Here is a 21189-nt window from a genome sequence, read left to right as displayed (position 1 = left end):
CGCTGTCTGTAAGGAGTTTGTACGTTCTCCCCGTGCCTGCATGGGTTTCCTCCGGGTGCTCCGGTTTCCTCCCACATTCCAAAGACGTACGGATTAGGAAGTTGTGGGCATGCTATGTTGGCGACACTTGCGGGCTGCCCCCAGAACATTCTACGCAGAAGATACATTTCACTGTGTGTTTCGTTGTACGTGTGACTAATAAAGATAAGCTTTAAAAAATCTCCTTTAATTTGCATTAGATAACGAACAGCTACTTCTGAGTATAGCCCTACATCTATTTATGGCTTCACGCCGGAGGGGGGTGGCGATAATAATGCCGGGGCTGAGATGGTGTCATATGGGCTAAACTGTTAATTTTATGCCAAGCAAAAGAGAAAAAAAATTTAAAGCAACTCACCCGCGACTCAAACTTCAAGATGCGGATTAGTTCCGAGTCCTCTTTGGGCGGCTCTCGGCTCTGGGCGATTAACGAGTTGCCCATCACCGCTTGGCTGGAGGGCAGTCCTGAGAAAGTAATAGATGCAAGGCGTAACAGTCCCCGTCCAGGAGCACTACAATAATCCACACCCAGCCGTGGTAGAAGATTTTGAGGCATGCAATCAGCCGCCACGACGCGGAGCGATGCCGGCGAGGGTCGGAGCTGGCCGAGTCCTCGGTGCATTTTGCAACATCTCTCCGTTGGCATCGACAGCACATCAGGCACTCCCTGTGCAGGAAAACGCTCAGCAGGGTCAGCACCACCGCCGGCACAAGAAGGAAGGAAATGCCGTAGACCTGGTTGTAGACATCGAGCCAGGGGCACTGGCAACCGATCTCCGCCATCTCCTGCAAGCCCCAAAAGATGGTCGCCACCACCAGGGAGCCGATCACCTTGAAAATGGGCTTCCCCACCAGAGCGAGCTTGTCCTGCTCTGAAAGCTGCAGAAGGTGGAAGGACATTGCGGCTCAAGCGCCTGACCCGCGCCTCTGCCGGCCGGAGCCTCCGCGTCCCCCATTTGAACAACGCTCCGGAGGTGATTGACAGCGTTGGTGTTTGCTTTGCAAACGCGTCCCTTCTGCCTTTGCAAGCTCCGGCCTCAGCGGCGCGCATTGGCCACGCTCTCCGGGTGTGGTGTCACCCCGTTCTTCCTGGCGGAATCTCGTTACATTTCGGAAAAAAAAGGCAGAATGTTTTGGATGGTTGAGCGCAGGAGGTATGAATGAGACACAGGGCGCAGCAAAGCCATATCCCCAGGCTGTGTGGATCACGGCCGATCTATCCTTATGCCCTTGATAGTATAACTCCCGCTGGAACCCAACCCAACACGCTCCACCACAGCTGAGTCTTCAGTTCCAATGAAGGATCAAAGCGTCACAGAGAAATTCCTCTATTCAAGAAGCTTTCAATTTGTCCTTTTCTTTAAAGAAATGTTCCTCCTGAACTTCGCATTGCTCTCAGAATCAGTTATACAGCATGGGAACAAGCCCTTCGGCCCGTCCAGTCCATGCCATCTGAGCTAGGCCCATCTGCCCGCGTTTGGCGCATCGCCCTCACACCTTTCCTATCCGTGAAGCTGTCCAACTCTCTTTTAAACGTTGTAAGTGTACCCGCCTCTGCCGCTTCCTCTGGCAGCTCGTTCCATATACCCACCACCCTCTGTGTGAAGAAGTTGACCCTAAGGCTCCCTTTAAATCTTTCCCCCCTCACCCTAAACCTATCCCCTCTAGTTTTAGATTCCCCTACCCTGGGAAAAAGACTGAGATCACTCACATTACCTACGCCCCTCATAATTTTATTGAACCCTATAAGGTCACCCCTCAGCCTCCAACACACCAGGTTAAAAAGTCCCAGCCTATCCAATCTCTCCTTTAACTCAAGCCCTGAAGTCCCACAAGATCCTTATGATTCGTTTCTGCGCCCGTTTCAGTTTAATGATATCCTTCCTATAGCTGGGCGATCAGAACTGTGTAAAATACTCCCAAGCGTGGTCTCACCAATACACTCGGGCACATTAGCAACGTTCAAAAGCCATCGAGATAAGTTCACGTATAGGAGAGGTGTAGAGGGCTATGGGCCAAAAGCGGGCAGATGGGACTAGCTCGTTGGCAGCACGGTCAGCATGGACGAGTTGGGCCGAAGGGCGCTTCCGTGGTCAGTGACCAACTACTTGCTCATTGACGTGAAAGTTTAATTCTGTTGCTCTCTCCACAGATGCTGCCTGACCGCCTGAGAATTTCCAGCACTTCATGTTTTTAAATCACCGGGGAACCTTCTGCAGCATGACAAAATATAGAATTTGAGGGATTGCAACAGCCTTAACTTCAATTTCGTTTTCAATTAATAGAAATTCGTGTTTTTTTCAAAGAAATGCTCTTTTTCAACTTCACATTGCTCTTAGTTATACAGCGCGGAAACAGGCCCTTTGGCCCAACTCGTCCTTACCGACCAAGCTGCCTACCTGAGCTAGTCCCATTTGCCAGCGTTTGGCCAATATCCCTTTAAACCTTTCCCATCCGTGGACCAGTCTCAATGTCTTTTAAATATTGTAATTGTAGCCGCCTCTACAGCTTCCTCTGGCAGCTCCTTCCATGTACCCACCATCATGTGTGAAAAAATTGCCCCCGCCCCCAAGATCTCCTTTAAATCTTTGGCTGTGATGAGAACTGGGAGCAGAGGAAAGAACGGATAGCGGTTGCAGTTGACGCCTTTGCTGAAGATACAACGTCTCCAGGGTTCACAGGGTCCCTTGACAGCTGCGCCATTCACATTCCACGTGGTATAGCCCGTCACTTAAGGCACCATTTCGTGAAAAGACTGGCCAGGGGTGTCAATGCTTGCACAGCCCATACCCAAACCTGTCTTGCAATGCATCTCATCACCTGAAATTGGCTCAAAGTGGGTGTCGCTGTGAGTGGAGGTTAGGAACGGGAAGGGGTCAATAACTTTACTGTGTATTTTTTATAGGCCGCCCAATAGTAACAGGGATATCGAGGAGCAGATAGGGAAACAGATCCAAGAAAGGTGTGATAATAACAGAGTTGCTGTGATGGGAGATTTTAATTTCCCAAATATCAATTGGCATCTCCATACTGTGCTTGATTTGGTATTGGGAAATGAACCTGGTCAGGTGTCAGATCTCTCAGTGGGAGAGCATTTTGGAGATAGTGATCATAATTCTATCTCCTTTACAATAGCATTGGAGGGAGATGGGAACAGACAGATTAGAAAGGCGTTTAGTTGGAGTAAAGGGAATTATGAGGCTCTCAGACAGGAAGTTGGAAGCTTAAATTGGGAACAGATGTTTTCAAGGAAAAGTACAGAAGAAATGTGGCAAATATTCAGGGGATATTTGTGTGGAGTTCTGCATAGGCATGTTCCAATGAGACATGGAAGTTACAATAGGGTACGGGGACCATGGTGTACAAAGGCCATAATAAATCTAGTCAAAAAGAAAAACGCTTACAAAAGGTAATGTTAGAGATCTGGAAGAGCATAAGGCGAACAGGAAGGAGCTTAAGAAGGAAATCAGGAGAGCCTGAAGAGGACAAGAGAAGGCCATGGCAGGCAGGATTAAGGAAAACCCCAAGACATTCTACAACCATGCAAAGAGCAAGAAGATAAGACATGAAAGAATAGGACCTATCAAGTGTAACAGTGGGAAAGTGTCTTTATTTTGTAAATGAGTGAGAGAGTTAGGGGTGAGTAACAGTGGGAAAGGATAGGGTCTTTTAAGAGTTTTGGATAGGTACATGGAGCTTAGAAAAATAGAGGGCTATGGGTAAGCCTAGTAATATCTCAGGTGGGGACATGTTTGGCACAGCTTTGTGGGCCGAAGGGTCTAAATTGTGCTGTAGGTTTTCTATGTTCTAAAGGTAAACCGTGCAAAAGTACCCCCCCCCCACCCCCAACGAACCTACCGCCAAAAAAATAAAGTGTGGTCTGCTACTTTGCAAACTTTGTTTTAATTCTAGTGATGTTACATCACAACACTCAGAAGGCTTTACAGTAAAGAAACAAAGCTGCTCCGAGCTTCATTTGCAACAAAAAAAAACTTGCTTTGTTCAGCATTTACAGTGCAAGCTCTGTACCTGCAGGCAAGCATACACGGGGCCTTATGTTTGAATTACTTCCGATGCACAGTACAAACATTTATAAAGGAAACGTTAAAAGACATTTCTAGCTGCACTTTCCATTGCATTAACAAAAAAAAAACAAACCCACATAATTCCACATGCTTGCCCGAGGAAACAAGCCCCATGTAAAGAAGCACGTGATCCCCTTATAATTCTGTTGATTGACAGAGGTTGCACAACACGGCGGTCCCAGCTTCATGTTCGGATCTCGCTTGACCAGGAGTGGTCGCAGCCACCTCAAGCAACAGGCTTGTGCGTACTCTTCAAAGTAAGTGGAACAGACAGAACCATGCTGTAAATTGTCCAACTCGGCTGCTGGGCATGATTTTGGTATTAGATTCAAACAAAAATTCGAAAAAAAAGTTTCCAAAGGGTTAAGAATTCTGTCCCCCCAAAAAAAAGAATGCAAATAAATATTTGCAAATCATTTGATGAAAAAAAAAATCACAAAAGGTCAGGATGCAGGTGGAGGAGTTGGAGAAGATATTTCATTGAGGTCCACTGTTGCAGAAGTGGTGGATATCAGTGGCATTCAAATTCAGGGAGGGACAGTGTGGGAGATGCCGGGATGAGAGGGAGACTCCACTGGCCATTCTTGAACAGAATTGTTGACAGCCTGTCCAATCCTTTGTGTTACAGTTGTCTTTTGGAGGTAGTTTTACAAAAAATCCAAATTTATAAGCCACACTTTGTTTTAAAAAAGCAACTTGTTGAAACAAGAATTCGGATGTTCCTTCAGCAGCCGCGGGACAGTCTGTGTAAACAGCTGAATTTGTGCATCCTCCACCTCCCACTCACTGCCGCGCTGTCCCCTCATCTTTACTGCTTCTGCTGCATGGCCTCCTTCCTCGCCGCGTCCTGCAGTAACTGTGTGTCCACTTCGTCAGCCGGGAGCTGCACATAGCGGACCACCGAGCCCCGGATAAAGCAGTTCTTCACAGAGAGCTGGGAGGGAGAAAAACCCCATGTGAAGGCGCAGGAACATCACCCGTTTTGCTAAGCAAGTGGGCGTTGGTCAAGCAACTGTTTATTTTTGTGCAAGTGCAAGCACAATTTAGAAACATAGAAAAGCTACAGCACTATACAGGCCCTTCGGCCCACAAAGCTGTGCCAAACATGTCCCTACCTTAGAAATTACTAGGCTTACCCATAGCCCTCTATTTTTCTAAGCTCCATGTACCTATCCAAAAGGATCTTAAAAGACCCAATCGTATCTGCCTCCACCACCGTTGCCGGCAGCCCATTCCACACACTCACCACTCTCTGAGTAAAAAAACTCACCCCTGACATCTCTTCTGTACTTACTCCCCAGAACCTTAAACCTGTGTCCTCTTGTGGCAACCATTTCAGCCCTGGGAAAAAGCCTCTGACTATCCACATGATCAATGCCTCTTATCATCTTATACACCTCTATCAGGTCACCCTTCATCTTCCGTCGCTCCAAGGAGAAGAGGCCGAATTCACGCAACCTGTTTTCATAAGGCATGCTCCCCAATCCAGGTAACATCCTTGTAAATCTCTTCTGCACCCTCTCTATGGCTTCCACATCCTTCCTATAGTGAGGCGACCAGAACTGAGCACTGTACTCCAAGTGGGGTCTGACCAGGGTCCTATACAGCTGCAACATTACTTCGCGGCTCCTAAATTCAATTCCACGATTGAAGGACAGTACACCATATGCCTTCTTAACCACAGAGTCAACCTGTGCAGCTGTGAATTTATGTAAATATTTGTTAATTTAAGTTTAAGTTAACTTGCGTGTGTCATTTTGCAGCAAGGAACGTTACAAGAAAGCTAACTTTCACAGCATTTACACCCTGGGTAGGTACAACCTATTACCTTGAACTTGCAGAGGATGTTTCAGTGGGGAACCTTACACTTTGTGGGTAGTAATGTTGCCAGCAGACACACTCACTCCAGCTGCACCCACACCAGACTTTCATTTTCCCCATGCCTTTACAAACCCACTCCGAACTCTCTCACCCGTTTACAAAATAAAGACCAGGAACCCAAAGCAAGGCGGGAAACCCTCGAGGAACTCGACAACAACTGTCCCCAGATTCCCTTAAGGGAACATGTCAACCACTATCTGGTCCTGCCAGCTAGCGCCCAGCATAACCTTCATGAGCTGTTGAACCCCTTCAGGGAGTTGAACAATCACAACTAAGCAGAGATGACAGAAAAATCGCCCAGCCCCACAATATGTTGTACATTTTGTATACAGGCAGTCCCTGAATTACCCAAGGGTTCCACTCCTGAGAATTGTTGGTAAGCTGATTTTTCACCCATAGGTCAGAAACGTCCATTTTCTATACCTACCCATATCGATTGATCTGACTACACTTCCTATAATTCTGGCATTTCATTGAATATTCATCCTAACACTGCCCATCATTAAACAAGTAGAACATATACTGTATCCAGTTGTTATGAACACAAAACATTTTCTTACTACTACAAAAAAGCTCTTCAAAAATTTATGGGAGAATTGGCATTTGGCATAAAGTTGGATATCCATAAGTCGAGCTTTGCATAACTCTGAGCCCCTGTACTACAGACAACAAGCTGCGGGGACCAGTGCACCCATTGTTTACAGGGCTTCAACTTGGTCTGTATACAATGAATGCAGAGAAACACCTGTCCTGATTGTATTTACTGTGTATATTATGAAAAGTATATTTTTTAAATTTAAAACTTGCAGCTAACAGAACTCTCTGATTTGCAGCCTGTTCCCAGGGGCACACACACACATACTGAGACAGACATCAAGTGCGTCTGGAAGACCATCAGCTCGGTGAAAGACACCCTCTGGTCTGCCCAACACCTGTTGGTCTTCCAATACAAAATGTCCGTAAGGGAATGCTGCCACCTGGCACATTCCAAGGTGCAGGAGTATGCGCTGAGGGATGCACTGAAGCTCAGTGCAGGCAATGCAAAGGCTCTGTGGGGAAGGACCACAGTCTAAGGTCCTGCTGCCACAGGACACTGAGGGGTTGGGTGACAGCCTCTCAAATGCTTCACGGTTGTGCATTGTTTCAAGAGGAAACATGAGTGGTGTTCATGCATTGTAAGAGAGTATATTGAATTGATGATACAATGAGCATAGAGGAAAAGCATGTCCCGATTATATTCACTGTGTATATTTATGAAATAAAACAAAATTGCACCTGGGCAGTAGATCACGTGTGGCCATTACAGGCCAGGAGTTGGAATAGAGGCAAAGAAGGTGGTGGAGGTGACAGAGTTCCCGGAGGCTGCCTTCGGGCAGACTCTAGGTTATTACAAGGGGCTCCCTACTATTTTGTGGTGCATGTGGCCTCTGATCATTTGAGTACAAATTTACTGGAACAAATACAAATGGAGTACACAGGACTACAACACTCACCATGTGTGGATATTTCTCTGGATCAGTGACACTGATATCTGTCAGTTTGATGTTCAGGTACTAAAAAAAGATACAACAGGAAATCAGCCTGACTATTGCTTCTCTCTCATGGATTTTACAGAGCATGTATATTAGAATCACAGACCATTTATCCTGAGAGCTCTGTTGCAGTATTTCTCCTCCACATGGGCCTCCACCTGCCCTTAAAAACACATATTTAAAAAGGTACTTGTACAGGAACATGGATAGGAAATGTTTAGAGGGATAATGGGCCAAACACAGGCAAATGGGACTAGTTCAGATGGGAACTGGCTGGCATGGACCAGTTGGGCCGAAGGGCCTATTTCCATGTCATGTGACTCTGAGCACAAGGATTTGGTGTCCATGTTGGTGATCTGGCCCCAGACCTCCTCTGCCCCTCATCAATTCACCCTCAGCTACCTCACTGATCCATCCAACTCTCTCTCTCTCTCTCTCTCTCTCTCTGTGTCCGCAGTGGCCATCTCTGCTGCAAGTCCTCCATCTGTGATCTTGGCTCAGTTTTTCCTCTCTCCATTAGTTCAGCCTGACCCACAACCCTACTCCTAGAAACACATCACACAAAGGAGAACAACTGTCCTCACGCTAGCCCATTAAAGCCGCTTAACCTGCCCTCACCCTATCAAAGATGTTCCCTTTATCCTACTCATCCCTCCCAAATCTTCTCTGCAACTTATATATGTATTCTTTTTTAATCTCTTTCCCAGTTCTTACAAAGTGTCTGAAACACTAACGGTTTCTTTTTCCACAGATTCTGCCCGATGTACTGAGTGTTTCCGGCACTCTCTGCTTTTGTTTCAGATTTCCAGCATCCGCAGTTATTTCTCTTATTTTCATTTACTAGGGTTAAATTTGTGCTTTGGCTGCAGTGCAAAGTGACCCTTCCTGCGGAACTCTGTTCTCCCCTCCAATTGTCAGGGAGTCATTGAGTTATACAGCACGGAATGAGGCCCGTCTGTCCATCTTGTCCATGCCGACCATGATGTCTACCTGAGCTAGTCCCATCTGCCTGTGTTTAAGCCCATATCCCTCTGAACCTTGGAGACGCAAGATGCTGGAATCTGGAGCAACAGAGTCTGCTGGAGGAACTCAGTAGGTTGAGCAACATCTAAGGGGGGGGGGGGGGGGGGGGGAATTGTTGACATTTCACGTCAAAACCCTGCATCACTCCCTCTAAACCTTTCCTATCCATGTAGTTGCACAAATGTCTTTTAAACATTGAAACTGTACCCACCTCTACCACCTCGTCCCATGTACCCTCCACCCTGTGTGAATAAGTTGCCCCTCTTGTCCCTTTTAAGTCTTTCTCCTCTCTCCATAAATCTATCTCCTCTGGCTTTAGACTCCTCTACCCTGGGGAAAAGATGGTGACCAACTGAAGAGAAGTTCAAACAGAAGGGTTGGGGGGAGCGGTTAGGGCTGTACAAGGCCTGATACTCTCTTGCCCCATTTGTGTCACCTCCCACTGCAAATTTCACTCCCTTCTTCAGCGACATGTGCAATCTTTTTTGGAGAAAGTCCATTCTCAACAGCCGCAAAAGGAAGCTCCAACTTGAAAAAGTCAAGAGATAGAAGAACAAACCAACACCCCCCACCCACCCCACCCACCCCACCCCCCCGTGCTCTCCTCCCACACACACTCACCTGAACAGTTCATTTTCTTCTCCCTTTGCTCATCTCTTTAATATTCTCCCCCACCTGGGTCCATCTGCCCATCATCCCCAGCTCCTCTGGCTCCACCAATCACCTACCAGCCTCTGTCCCAAACTCCTCTCCCATGTGGATCCATAGTTCATCATCCCCTCCTCATCTGGCTCCACCAATCACCCTGTCTCAAACTCCTTCCCACCTGGCTCCATCTGCCCAGCATATCCACCTATCACCTACCAGCCTCTGCCCCACCACTTTTCACACTGCTATTTATCAGCAATCCTTCCTGTTCCCCCTCATTCCTGATGCAGGGCTGCAACCCGAATCGCCACTATCACCTTTTGCCTCTACAGATGCTGCCTGAACCACCGAGTTCCTCCAGTATTCTCTTTTGTTCTATAACTTGAGCAATTCCAACTCAGAGCCATAGGGCAAGCATGGAGCAGGAGTCTTAAGTCCATAAGGGCAGGCGCTGAGAGTGGTGACAGAACAATAACTTTGAAAGGTACTTGCCAGCAGTTAAGCACAAACTTCAAGCATTTCCCGTACCCTGTGGGAAGCTCAGACTAAATCCACCTTGAATGACGCTACCTCAAGAGAATTAAACTGTTTGCAAGATTATTTCTCACCCTGATTTATACCTTAAATTTCAATCTAAACAATTACGTTGAAGTATGATCATTTTAATATCAAGTGAAATATAATTTGGAAAAACATGCAAAACAGACCTGATCAACGGAGTGTAGGGTTCCGCAAATACTGAAAATAAGGACAAAGAGTTGCATTAAAATCTTTTTTGTAAGAAATAAGGATTGTCAATTTTTTTCCATTACTTTCTTGCACATAACACACAACCTCTCACATCCTATATTTAAAGTGCATTATGAAGTTTCATAAACTGCTGATGTCTAGAAATTAACCACTGGAGCCAGCATTTCCACGCCACCGTGCACACTCTGGTCTGCAAAACCCTGACATCTGACACCTTTGAAAGAGTGTGAGGAGAAAGGATGTCATCCAAGCAGTCTCCACTTTGAAATGTTCAACTCACCCTTATTTGGGGGAGCTTTCCACTATTCTTCATGTGAGATGATTCCGGACGTGATCCCTGAACAGTCCACCTTCTAGACAATCCCCCTCCCTAACCTCCCATAGCAGGTTTTCTCACAACCTACCTGATCAAATCTTTTAACCTTCTTAAAAGACCTCAAATAAGATTAAACTTCAACCATCTACATCATAAATCCAATTGGATCCAGTTGACTCTTCATAGAGGTACACCCCAAAAAATGCACAATTCAAAAAACAGGGCCCAACACATACCACCAGGCTCAACACAGCTTCAATCCCACTGTTATAAGACTCTCGAACGGTAAAGATGAACTCATGATCGCTTAATCCATCTGACCGAGGCCCCAGCACCTTAGTTGTCTGCCAGCACTGCACTTTGTCTGTAACTGTAACTCTACATTCTGTATTGTTACTGGTTTTCCTTTTGTACCTCAATGTACTGATGCTTGCAATGATCTATCTGGATGGCAAGCAAAACTTAAGTTTTTCACTGCACCTCGGTACGTGCGACAATAATAAACCAATTAACTCTCAGAATACCCTCCACCAAAGCAGTAAGTGTTTTGCCACAATAGCTTAGCTAAAAAAAAGTTGGAAAGACAAGGGTTTTTTTTTAAAAAACACTGAAAAATTTAGAAAATTAACAAAATCAAATAGGAAAAGGGTGAGGCATAGAAGCAGGGGCAAGATCAAAAACATCAAAAGGAACAGTTTGTATTGCAGTACCAGAGATAAACCAAAGTGCACTTACCTCAGATCATTCTTCAGCTCCACCACCACATCTTTCCCAACAAGGGATTTGAAAAATGAATAAAATAACTAAAATATGAAGAAAAAAGCATTAAACTGAGCCAAGGCACTCTTTAAAAAATCATGAAAATTAGCCAAGTGCAGTTAATCCTGTGAAAGTTTTATGAGCTCCTCCTCAGATGGTTGGACTCTGAACTCAGTGAGAGGATGGCAGGCTCAGACCATCCTGCTCCCACCAATTTATGAACCTTACATGAACAGGTTGACACTTCAGCTCCCTGATGGAGTGCTGCAGTGTCAGAAGCTTGGTCTGAGATGGAGCATTAAACCAAATGCCCATCTGAGAGGGCTGTCCTATCAAGGGAGATGAGACAGTTTGGGTCTCTATTCCTTGGAGGTTAGAAGAACGAGGGCTGAACTTATTCAAAACATACAAAGTTGTAAGGAGACACGAGAGACTGCAGATGCTGGAAATCTGGAGCAACACACAAAATGCTGGAGGAACTCAGCGGGTCAGGCAGCGTCTATGGAGGGAAATGGATGGTTGATGTTTTGGGTCGAGACCCTTCAATGCTGGAAAGAGGGGAGAGGGCCAGTATAAGGTGGGGGAGGTGTGGAGCAAGAGCTGGCAGCTGAAGGTGGATTCAGGTGAGGGGAGGGGGTAATAGGCAGGTGGGAGGTGGGAATGACGTAAGAAGCTGGGAGCTGATGGGTGGAAATGACAACAGGCTGAAGAAGATAGAATCCGACATAAGAGGACAGTGAACCATGGAATAGAGGGAAGGAGGTGAGGAGGGGAACCGGTGGGAGGATACAAGATCCTAAGGCGGTTTGACAGGGTTGATGTTGAGGTGCTTCCACCTGCAGGAGAGTCACAAATAAAAGGACATAGCTACAATACAAGGGGTCGTCATTTAAAACTGAGGTGCATAGAAATTGCTTCTCTCGGAGAGGGTAGTGAATCTGCGGAATTCTCTGCACCCAAGGGTGGTGGAGGCCAAATCACTGGATATACTTACGGTAGAGGTAGTTAAATATTTGAAAGGTCAAGGAATTGGGGGTTATGGGAACTGGCGCAGGAGCCAAGGCCAGCACAGATCAGCCATGATCTTATTGAGTGGGAGAGCAGATTGTGGGGGCTGTTCCTGCACCTATTTCCTTGTGTGTCATTCTGGTTTAACAACGGTGCATCAGACTGTGTCCAGCCCGAGGCGCTTCAGGTGACTGAGGTAGATTGCGGAAAAATACGTCAGATGCTGTATAACGCGGATAAATGTTAAGTCATCCACTGGTAGGAGAAACAGAGCAGCAGAGTATTATTTGAATGGTGTTAGACTGGGAAGTGTTGATGTCCAAAGAGGCTTAAGTAACGTTGTACACCAGTCACTGAAAGCAGGTGCAGCACAGCAATAAATGGCATGTTGTAAGGGGACTCAAGTACAGGGGCAAGGAAGGCTTGCTACATTTCTACAAACAAAACCGCAGATGCTGGAAATCTGAAATACAAGTAGAAATGCTGACAAGACTCAGCAAGTTATGCAGCATCTGTGGAGAGAGGAACAGAGTTAACGCTTCAGGTCGGCTCTGGGCTCTGCTCGACTTTAAGTCGGAAAATTGCAGATTCAAGCAGACACTTGTGACACAAGGACACAAATCTTAGCTGACATCCCAAAATAGTACTGTTGGAGCTGCTGGTTTCCAAACAAGATGCACCCGGTAGCATGCTCATCCTTGTTTTGAAATCCTTCTATGGTTTCATCTTCTCTTTGTAATCAATAACCCTCCTATAATCCTGGCCTCTTTCATATCTGCAAATTACATTTAATTGCTGCAACAGTAACAACCTTGACTTTAATTACCAACTACCAGCACCATTTGCCCTCTCAAGTGGAAGCAAATGAACATGTAGAAGGATTTCAAACAGGGGATTTCTCTCCAGTGTCCTGGCCAATGCTCACCTCTCATTCAAAAACTAAAACAGCTTTCTAGGTAACATCAGACTTGTGTACAAAGCAGCATGCTGCACAAAAATGCACAGTGGCACTACAGGTAACACAGCTCCTGCCACCCAGGTTCGATCCCGACTTCAAGAGACGCATGTGAGAGTTTGCACGTTCTCCCTGTTACCACATGGGTTTCCACTGAGTGTTCCTGTTTCCCGCTCATTGCAAGTTTATATTCAAACTGGCCATTGTGCCGCAATTCATCCTATAAGCTGTGACCTTGGCTATGCTTTTTTCCTCTCCATTAATACAGCTCAACTTGTTAGGCATATCGAACAGCCCTACATTTCACACACCTTTATCACACTTTAAGAGCACCACTATCCCAGCAACCCTTATCACAGATATTCCCTTTGTCTCATTCACTCCCTCCGTAAATGCTTCTCCAACTTAAAACTACCTTGTTTTTCCTCACTTTCCCAGTTCTGACGAAGAGTCTTTGAGCTGAAACATTAACCTTGCTTCTTTCTCCACAAATGGTGCCTGACCTGCTGAGTATTTCAAGCATTTTCTGCTTTTTATCTCTGATTGATTGGCTGCAGTAAGCTATCGTTCAGGTAGGAGACTGGTGGGGTGTTAATATGCATTTGTGAAACAAGTTACAGGAAAACAACCTGGGCGAAATGAGACTGATTTGAGTGCTGGCATGGACTCAAACATCCTACATAGTCAGTAAACATGTGAATAAATGTCCCTTTTGGTCATGAAACACTTGAGGCACAAACCTTCCTTCCCATTCAGCGATGAATTGTTTGCAATGGATGCAGAGGTACAACCTGGAGTATTGCATTCAATTCCAGTTCCCCCATTGCGTGGGGGCTTTGGAGAGGGGGCAGAAGATGTTTACTAGGATGCTGCCTGGATTAGAGGGCATGTGCTACAAGGTCAAACTTGGGCTGTTTTCCATGGAGAGTGGCAGATGCCAAGGAGAGACCTGATAGAAGTTTATAAGATTGAGAGAGGCATAGCTAGGGTAGAAAGCCAGTATCTTTCTCCCCCAGGGTCAAAATGTCTAATACCAGAGGATTTAAGATGAGAGTGGGTAAGTTCAAAGGAGTTGTGAGGGGCACAAAGAGTAGTGGGTGCCTGGAACACACTGCCAGGGATGGTAGTGGAGACAGATACGATAGAAGTGTTTAAGAGGCTCTTAGGGAGGCGCATGAATGTGCAGAAAATGAAGGAATATGGACATTGCGTTGAGAGAAGGGACGAGTTTAATTCAGAATCAGGTTTATTATCGCTGACTTACACGTCATGAAATTTGTTATTTTGCGGCTGCAGCACAGTGCAAAGACATAAAATTACAAAATAAATAAATAGCCCCCCCCCCCCAGAAAAGGAATAACGTTCGTGGACCGTTCAGAAATCTGATAGTTAGGCGTTTAATTATTAGTTTAATTAGCTCGGCACAGACATCGTGGGCCGCAGGGCCTGTTGCCGTGCTGTACTCTTCTGCAACCCGAGCACAGCGGGACACGAGGTGCTGCAGAGCAACCGTTGCATCAACCCGGCGGGCTCCCAGCCGCGGGGCAGGGGTTACCTGCACGGGGCTGGGCCGGCAGGAAAGTCCGGGGCTCCAGGGAGGCCTTTGGCCGTCCCACGAGGGTGAAGGCGACTGGACCCCACCCCCCTCCGGGCTTGCAAACTTCCTCCCATCCCCTTCCCCGCCCCCCAGCCGCAGACGGGCCGGGTCCTGGATGCAGCGTCCCCGATCACTCACCATGACGACTCCCGGCTCCGGATTCAAGCTCCGAGGGACTGTGCTCCGCTCGCCCGGGCAAACCCGATCTCGCGAGAACCTATCCAGGTCCCGCCCTCCCCCAGTCCGTAACGTCATTCGATTGACAGCGGTGATCCACCAATCACATGCCGCTCGCCGGCAACATACAAGCAGCTGCTGGAACTCCGGCTCTGCTGCGGGAACTCAAAGTCCAGTTGATTGCCATAGGCACAAATACTGTACATGCATGCACAGATGCAATGATAGACCTACCTGTAGCAGCATCGTATAAATCGGGAAATTGGTTTATTATTGCCACAGTGAAAAACATTGTTTTGCATGCCACCCATACAGATCACCTCATCACATCGAGGTGGTAGGAGGCAAAAACGATAACAGAATGCAGAATAACGTGTTACACAGAGAAAGAGGCTAGATTATGAGAAGTATTTTAAAGGGGATAAAGCGGTGGAGAGATTAAGGGAAAGAAGCTTCTGGCTTTGTACCTCATGCTCCAGCGATTACATTCAATGTAGGGATTTGCAGGAGACCTGCATTGGAAGAGCAAGGTACGGTGGAGGGCTATGCAGCAGGAGGCTCAGAGAGAAGGGTGAAACCTCGGAAGGATTTAAAAGCAAGAATGAGCATGCTGCAAGTTGAGGCACAGCAGCTGGGTTTGAATGAATAGAAGTTTATAGAGAGCAGAACAGATGTTTGGCCAGAGGTGTGTTGGGGCAACATATTGGCACAACTATAGCAGAGCTGTCGCTTCACAGCTCCAGCAACCTGCGTTCAATTCTGACCTCTGTGGCGTGGTGTTGTTTGTGGATCCGTCACATTCTCCCTGTGAATGTATGGGCTTCCCCTGTGCACTCCCGTTTCCCCTTCAGTACCCAAGTTTGTAGATTAATTGTCTGCTATAAATTGCCCCTGGTGTGTTGGTGAGTGGCAGAATCTGAGAGAGTTGAGGGGGATGTGGGAGAATAACACAGGATTAGCAGAGGATCGGTGTAGATGTGTGCTTCTTTGCCAGTGCAGACTGGGCCAAAGGCCCATTCTGTCTTTACCTCTCGCTTTCTTGGTGAAGCAGCCAGCATAATCAAAGACCCCACCCACTCAGAGAGACTGTTCTCTTTTCTTCTATCGGGTAGAAGATATAGGAGCCTGAGGGCAAGTACCACCAGGATCAAGGACAGCTTCTACCCCACTGTGATAAGACTATTATACAATGAGATGGACTCTGACTTCACGATCTACCTTGCTGTGACTTTGGACCTTATTGCACTGCACTTTCTTTGCGGCTGTGACACTTTACTCTGTACTGTTATTGTTTTTACCTGTACTACATCAATGCACACTGTACTAACTCAATGTAACTGCACCATGTAATGAATTGACCTGTACGATCGGTATGCAAGACGTTTTTCACTGTACCTCGGTACAAGTGACAATAATAAACCAATACCAATACCGAAGGACCCATCTCTATGTCGTATGACATTGGCTCTACACCGATTAGCAAAATAGAAATCTGTTATAATGTACTTTGCAAGGAACACCTACAGTAAACCTACAATGTAGTCGTCAGACAGAAAGAGGGAAACACACATGAACATAAAATAAAGATTTTTTGGCCCCTCATGCCTGCTCCGTCACTCAGTAGATCATGGCTGATCTTTTACCTCACATCCACACATCTGCACTAACCTCATATCCCTTGTTCCCATAACACGCACAAATCTATCTATCTCTGTATTTTGTGTACTCTGAACTTCTCCAGACGCAAGGATAAAGAGATTTCTTCTCAGCTCTGTTCTGAATGGCAAACTCCTTGTTCTGAGAATGTGACCGCTGGTTCTAGACATCTTGGCCAGGGGAAATGTAATTCCTGCATCTACCCTGAAAGGCCTTTAAGATGTTGTATGTTTCATTTTTATTTTGCTCTTCTTTGCTGTGGAGTATTTCGACCCGTTATGATTAATCTCTCCCTCTCCCTGCCTTTCGTCACCATATGTTAACACCCCACTACCACACCCTCCCTCCCCCAGCCTATACTTGTAACTAATGCGTTACACCTTCACTGCATTGGAAGGAAGTGATGCAGCAGCGATATAAAACTTTAGTCAGACCATGCTTGAGGTATTGTGTTCAGTGCTGGTCGCCATTGTAGGAAGCATGCAGAGACTGTGGAAGGGATGCAGAAGAGATTTACCAGGATGCTGCCTGGATTGGAGGGTATGAGCTATAAGGGGAGGTTGGACAAACTTGGGTTGTTCTCCCTAGAGCATCGGAGGCTGAGGGGAGACCTGATGTTTTTTTTTTAATTATGAGAGGCATAGATAAGGTAGACAGTTAGAATCTTTTCCTCAGGGTAGAAACGTCAAACACCAGAAGACATGCATTTAAGGTCAGGGTGGAGAGTTTAAAGGCGACATGAGGGACAAGATTGTTCTATGCAGTGAGCGGTAGGTGCCTGGAACAGGTTACCAGGGTAGTAGTGGAAGCAGGCAGTTTGGTGGAGTTTTGGACGCTTTTAGATGGACACGTGACTATGAAGGGAATGGAGGGATATGGATGGAACTCAGGAAGAGGAAATTTGGTACAAATTGGCACCAAGATTGGAACAACATTGTGGGCCGAATGGCCTTTCCAGTGCACTGCTGTTCTATGCTTATTCCATCTGTCACAAATATATTCTTCCTTAGCTAGGGAAACCAGACTAGAACACAATGTTCCAGTCTCTGAGGCCCAAATTAAATGTTGTACAGAATCTTTAGTCTTGTACTCAAATCCTCTTGGAATGGCCAACAATATTTGCCTTGAAAAAAAAAACAATCAAGAAAGTGAAAATCAGAAAAATAACTGCTGATGCTGTGAATCTAAAATAAAAACGGAAAATGCCAGAAACATTCAGCAGGTCAGGACAACAAAAGGCCTTCACTGCACTTTCTCTATAACTGTGACACATTATTCTGCATCCTGTTGTTGTTTCCCCTTGTACTACACTACCTCAATGCACTGATGTGATGAAACGATCTGTATGGGTGGTGTGCAAAACAAAGTTTTTCACTATACCTCGTACATTTGACAATATTAAACCAATTTACCATTCTCATATTGATAAAGCAGCCACATTGACAATGAAATGGTAATCAAGGATAGGTTCTTAATTGGTCACAAAGGCTTTATTATTTACTAGAATAAATAAGTTTGCAGAAAAACTCACAGCCAACAATTTTTATTGTCATCATTCATACATTCAATTGGGAATGCATCTAACCCATCAATGATTATCCTAACAGCAATTCCATGGGATTTACAAATCCATTCAAATTCTCTGAAATGCTGCCCGGTTGTGGTGAGGATGGAAACGGGGTAGGGTGTAATTAGCCAACAAAAGTTTAGTCACAACTCGAGATGACTCAGGAATGGAAGTGATGCTTCTTCCGGTAGCGTCAATGGTTCAATCAACTTCCTCAATTGTTGGTCCACCAGGCGTATCCTTTCCAACCTGGCTGGCGAAGGAACCTTCCGGCATGCCCCCACGGTATAGCTTGCTTATAATTGGGTTGCAAATCTTTTCCAGTTCTTTCAACTGCTGCTCAAAGTCTTCTTTCTCTGCCGTCTGGTTGGCTTCTAACCAGCAAATGGTCTGGTTGCACTTTTCCGTTACTTTGTTCTTGTCTTCCTCGCTGACCTTGCCCCTGAATTTCTCATCCTCCACTGAGCTTTTCATGTTGAACGCATAGGACTCCAGGGAGTTCTTCGCTGCAATCCGTTCACGTTGTTGTTCATCTTGGCCCTTGTATTTTTCAGCTTCCTGGACCATTCTCTCGATTTCCTCCTTGCTCAGCCTGCCCTTGTCGTTGGTGATGGTGATCTTGCTCTCCTTGCCGGTGCTCTTGTCAACAGCAGAAACATTGAGGATGCCGTTGGCATCAATATCAAAAGTCACCTCAATCTGGGGCACACCACGAGGGGCAGGAGGGATGCCACTCAGCTCAAACTTGCCCAGAAGATTGTTGTCCTTGGTCATGGCTCTCTCACCTTCATACACCTGAATTAGGACACCAGGCTGGTTGTCAGAATAAGTAGTGAAGATCTGGGTCTGCTTGGTGGGGATGGTGGTGTTACGCTTGATGAGTGTGGTCATGACCCCACCTGCCGTCTCCAGACCCAGAGAAAGAGGAGTGACATCCAGGAGCAGCAGATCCTGAACATTCTCCGACTTGTCCCCCATCAGAATCGCTGCTTGAACAGCAGCCCCATAGGCCACGGCCTCATCAGGGTTGATGCTCTTGTTCAGCTCCCTGCCGTTGAAGAAATCTTGCAGCAGCTTCTGGATCTTGGGAATTCTGGTGGACCCTCCGACCAGGACAATATCATGAACCTTTGATTTGTCCAGCTTGGCGTCCTTTAGAGCTTTCTCCACTGGCTCCAGGGTGCCCCTGAACAGGTCAGCGTTTAGTTCTTCTAACCGAGCCCTGGTGATCGAGGTGTAGAAGTCAATGCCCTCAAACAGAGAGTCAATTTCCACACTGGCTTGGGTGCTGGAAGACAGGGTTCTCTTTGCTCTCTCACAGGCTGTCCGCAGCCTCCTCACCGCCCTCTTGTTCTGGCTGATGTCCTTCTTGTATTTACGCTTGAACTCCTCAATGAAGTGATTGACCATCCGGTTGTCAAAGTCCTCTCCTCCCAGATGGGTATCACCAGCAGTTGATTTCACCTCAAAGATACCGTCATCGATGGTGAGAATTGACACGTCGAAGGTTCCACCTCCCAAGTCAAAGATGAGCACATTGCGCTCCCCTTTGCCCTTCTTGTCCAGCCCATAGGCAATGGCGGCTGCAGTTGGCTCGTTGATGATGCGCAGGACATTGAGACCAGCTATCACACCAGCATCTTTGGTTGCCTGGCGTTGGGAGTCATTGAAGTAGGCCGGCACAGTGATGACAGCGTTGGTGACACTGTAGCCCAGGTAAGCCTCAGCAATCTCCTTCATCTTGGTCAGCACCATGGAGGAGATTTCCTCCGGGTAAAAGGTCTTATTCTCACCCTTGTACTCCACCTTCACCTTGGGCTTCCCTCCGTCGCTCACCACCTGGAAGGGCCAGTGCCTCATGTCGGACTGGACCACGGGGTCGTTGAACTTTCTCCCGATGAGCCTCTTGGCATCAAAGACGGTGTTGGATGGGTTCAGAGCCACCTGGTTCTTGGCCGCGTCGCCGATGAGCCTCTCGGTGTCGTTGAAGGCCACATAGCTGGGGGTGGTGCGGTTGCCCTGGTCATTGGCGATGATCTCCACCTTGCCATGCTGGAAGACCCCCACACAGGAGTAGGTGGTGCCCAGGTCGATGCCAATGGCTGTTCCCTTGGCTGCCATCCTAACACCGCGTCTGAATCGGTCAACTAGGGCCCGGACCCTTGGCGGTGCTGCCGCAACTCCCCGGAGCCCCTTGTCCGCTCTGTCGCCCCTTCGCGACTCAGCCCCTTATTTATAGCTTCGCGCTGGTCCCGAACACCCGCACCTGATTGACCACCGAGCCGTCCAATAACCCGCGCCCGGGTAACGCTTTGACCAATGTGGTTCTGCTTCAGAGCAGAGAGGCGGGATCACTGCTGTCTGCGCATTCTATCCTTTGTGACGTCAATCTCTCCGGAACCATTGATGTCCAACGTGCCTGGAATGGCGCGAATCGAAATTCAAATTTGAAATCTGCACGAAACCGATGAGCTTCCCCAGTGAATCGCCACCGTAACTAGTCGGTTGTCAAAAATAAGCCGCGGACTGGCGATGGCTCATTGTGTTTACACGATTATTGCGATATGTTGACGTCTGTCTGGCCTCCTGTTGCCATGGCGCCCATTGCATTTGCTTTCATGCTTCTGGCCCCAAGAGAGTAAAAGTTTTAAACAGTTCTCTGGATAAAACATTTCTAAACGACACTTTATTTTTAAAAAAAAGCTGTTGTATAGCCGCCCACTAATATCAACCTAGCACCATTACCCAATCCGAATCTTTAACAAGAACAGGAGTAGGTCGCGCGGTGCCTTTCTATAACATCATATCTCAATTGCACTTTCTTGCTTCAACCCCAGGTCGCTTGATTCTGCTGGAGTCCAAAATAGCAGTGCCTTAAATCCACTCGACTGGGCATCCACCCGGCTTCTAGGGTAGAAACTTTCAAACATTGACAATCACTCTAAGCAGAGGAGTTGCTCCTGATCTCGTCACTAAATGCCCTACCCCTCACCCTAGCTATGCTCCGACGTACCCGTCTCTAAAGCCAAAGATATCAAACTCTCTGTATCTTAGCCTCTTCAGAACTGTACACATTTAAGTCTCTCATAATTACAAGCTCCAGTGAATAGTGGCCCTTCTTATTTAATTCCAGTTGCCTAGGTTCGGACGTGACTCCTCGTTTCATACTGGACTCTGGTGTAGAAGACCAGATTCA

General features: G+C 46.8%; 2 protein-coding genes across 2 annotated transcripts; both read right to left on the bottom strand.

Annotated features, from left to right (window-relative positions):
- Positions 1 to 3924: 3924 nt before the first annotated feature.
- Positions 3925 to 14808, bottom strand: smx5. The gene is made up of 5 exons (XM_052043800.1): positions 14732 to 14808; positions 11010 to 11077; positions 9916 to 9946; positions 7499 to 7558; positions 3925 to 5058 (listed from the first exon to the last, which is right to left on the bottom strand). The coding sequence occupies exons 1-5, from the start codon at positions 14732 to 14734 to the stop codon at positions 4933 to 4935; spliced, it is 288 nt and encodes a 95-aa protein (XP_051899760.1). The 5' UTR covers positions 14735 to 14808; the 3' UTR covers positions 3925 to 4932.
- Positions 14809 to 18194: 3386 nt separating this feature from the next.
- LOC127586000 (heat shock cognate 71 kDa protein-like) lies at positions 18195 to 20114 on the bottom strand. The gene has a single exon (XM_052043764.1). It carries the CDS (start codon positions 20112 to 20114, stop codon positions 18195 to 18197), a length of 1920 nt encoding a protein of 639 aa, XP_051899724.1.
- Positions 20115 to 21189: the final 1075 nt, after the last annotated feature.

This window comes from Pristis pectinata, chromosome 34 (genome assembly GCF_009764475.1).
Source record: "Pristis pectinata isolate sPriPec2 chromosome 34, sPriPec2.1.pri, whole genome shotgun sequence".
NCBI lineage: Eukaryota > Metazoa > Chordata > Chondrichthyes > Rhinopristiformes > Pristidae > Pristis > Pristis pectinata.
Note: the sequence above shows the minus strand (reverse complement) of the source record. Positions and strands in the feature narration are given on the sequence as shown.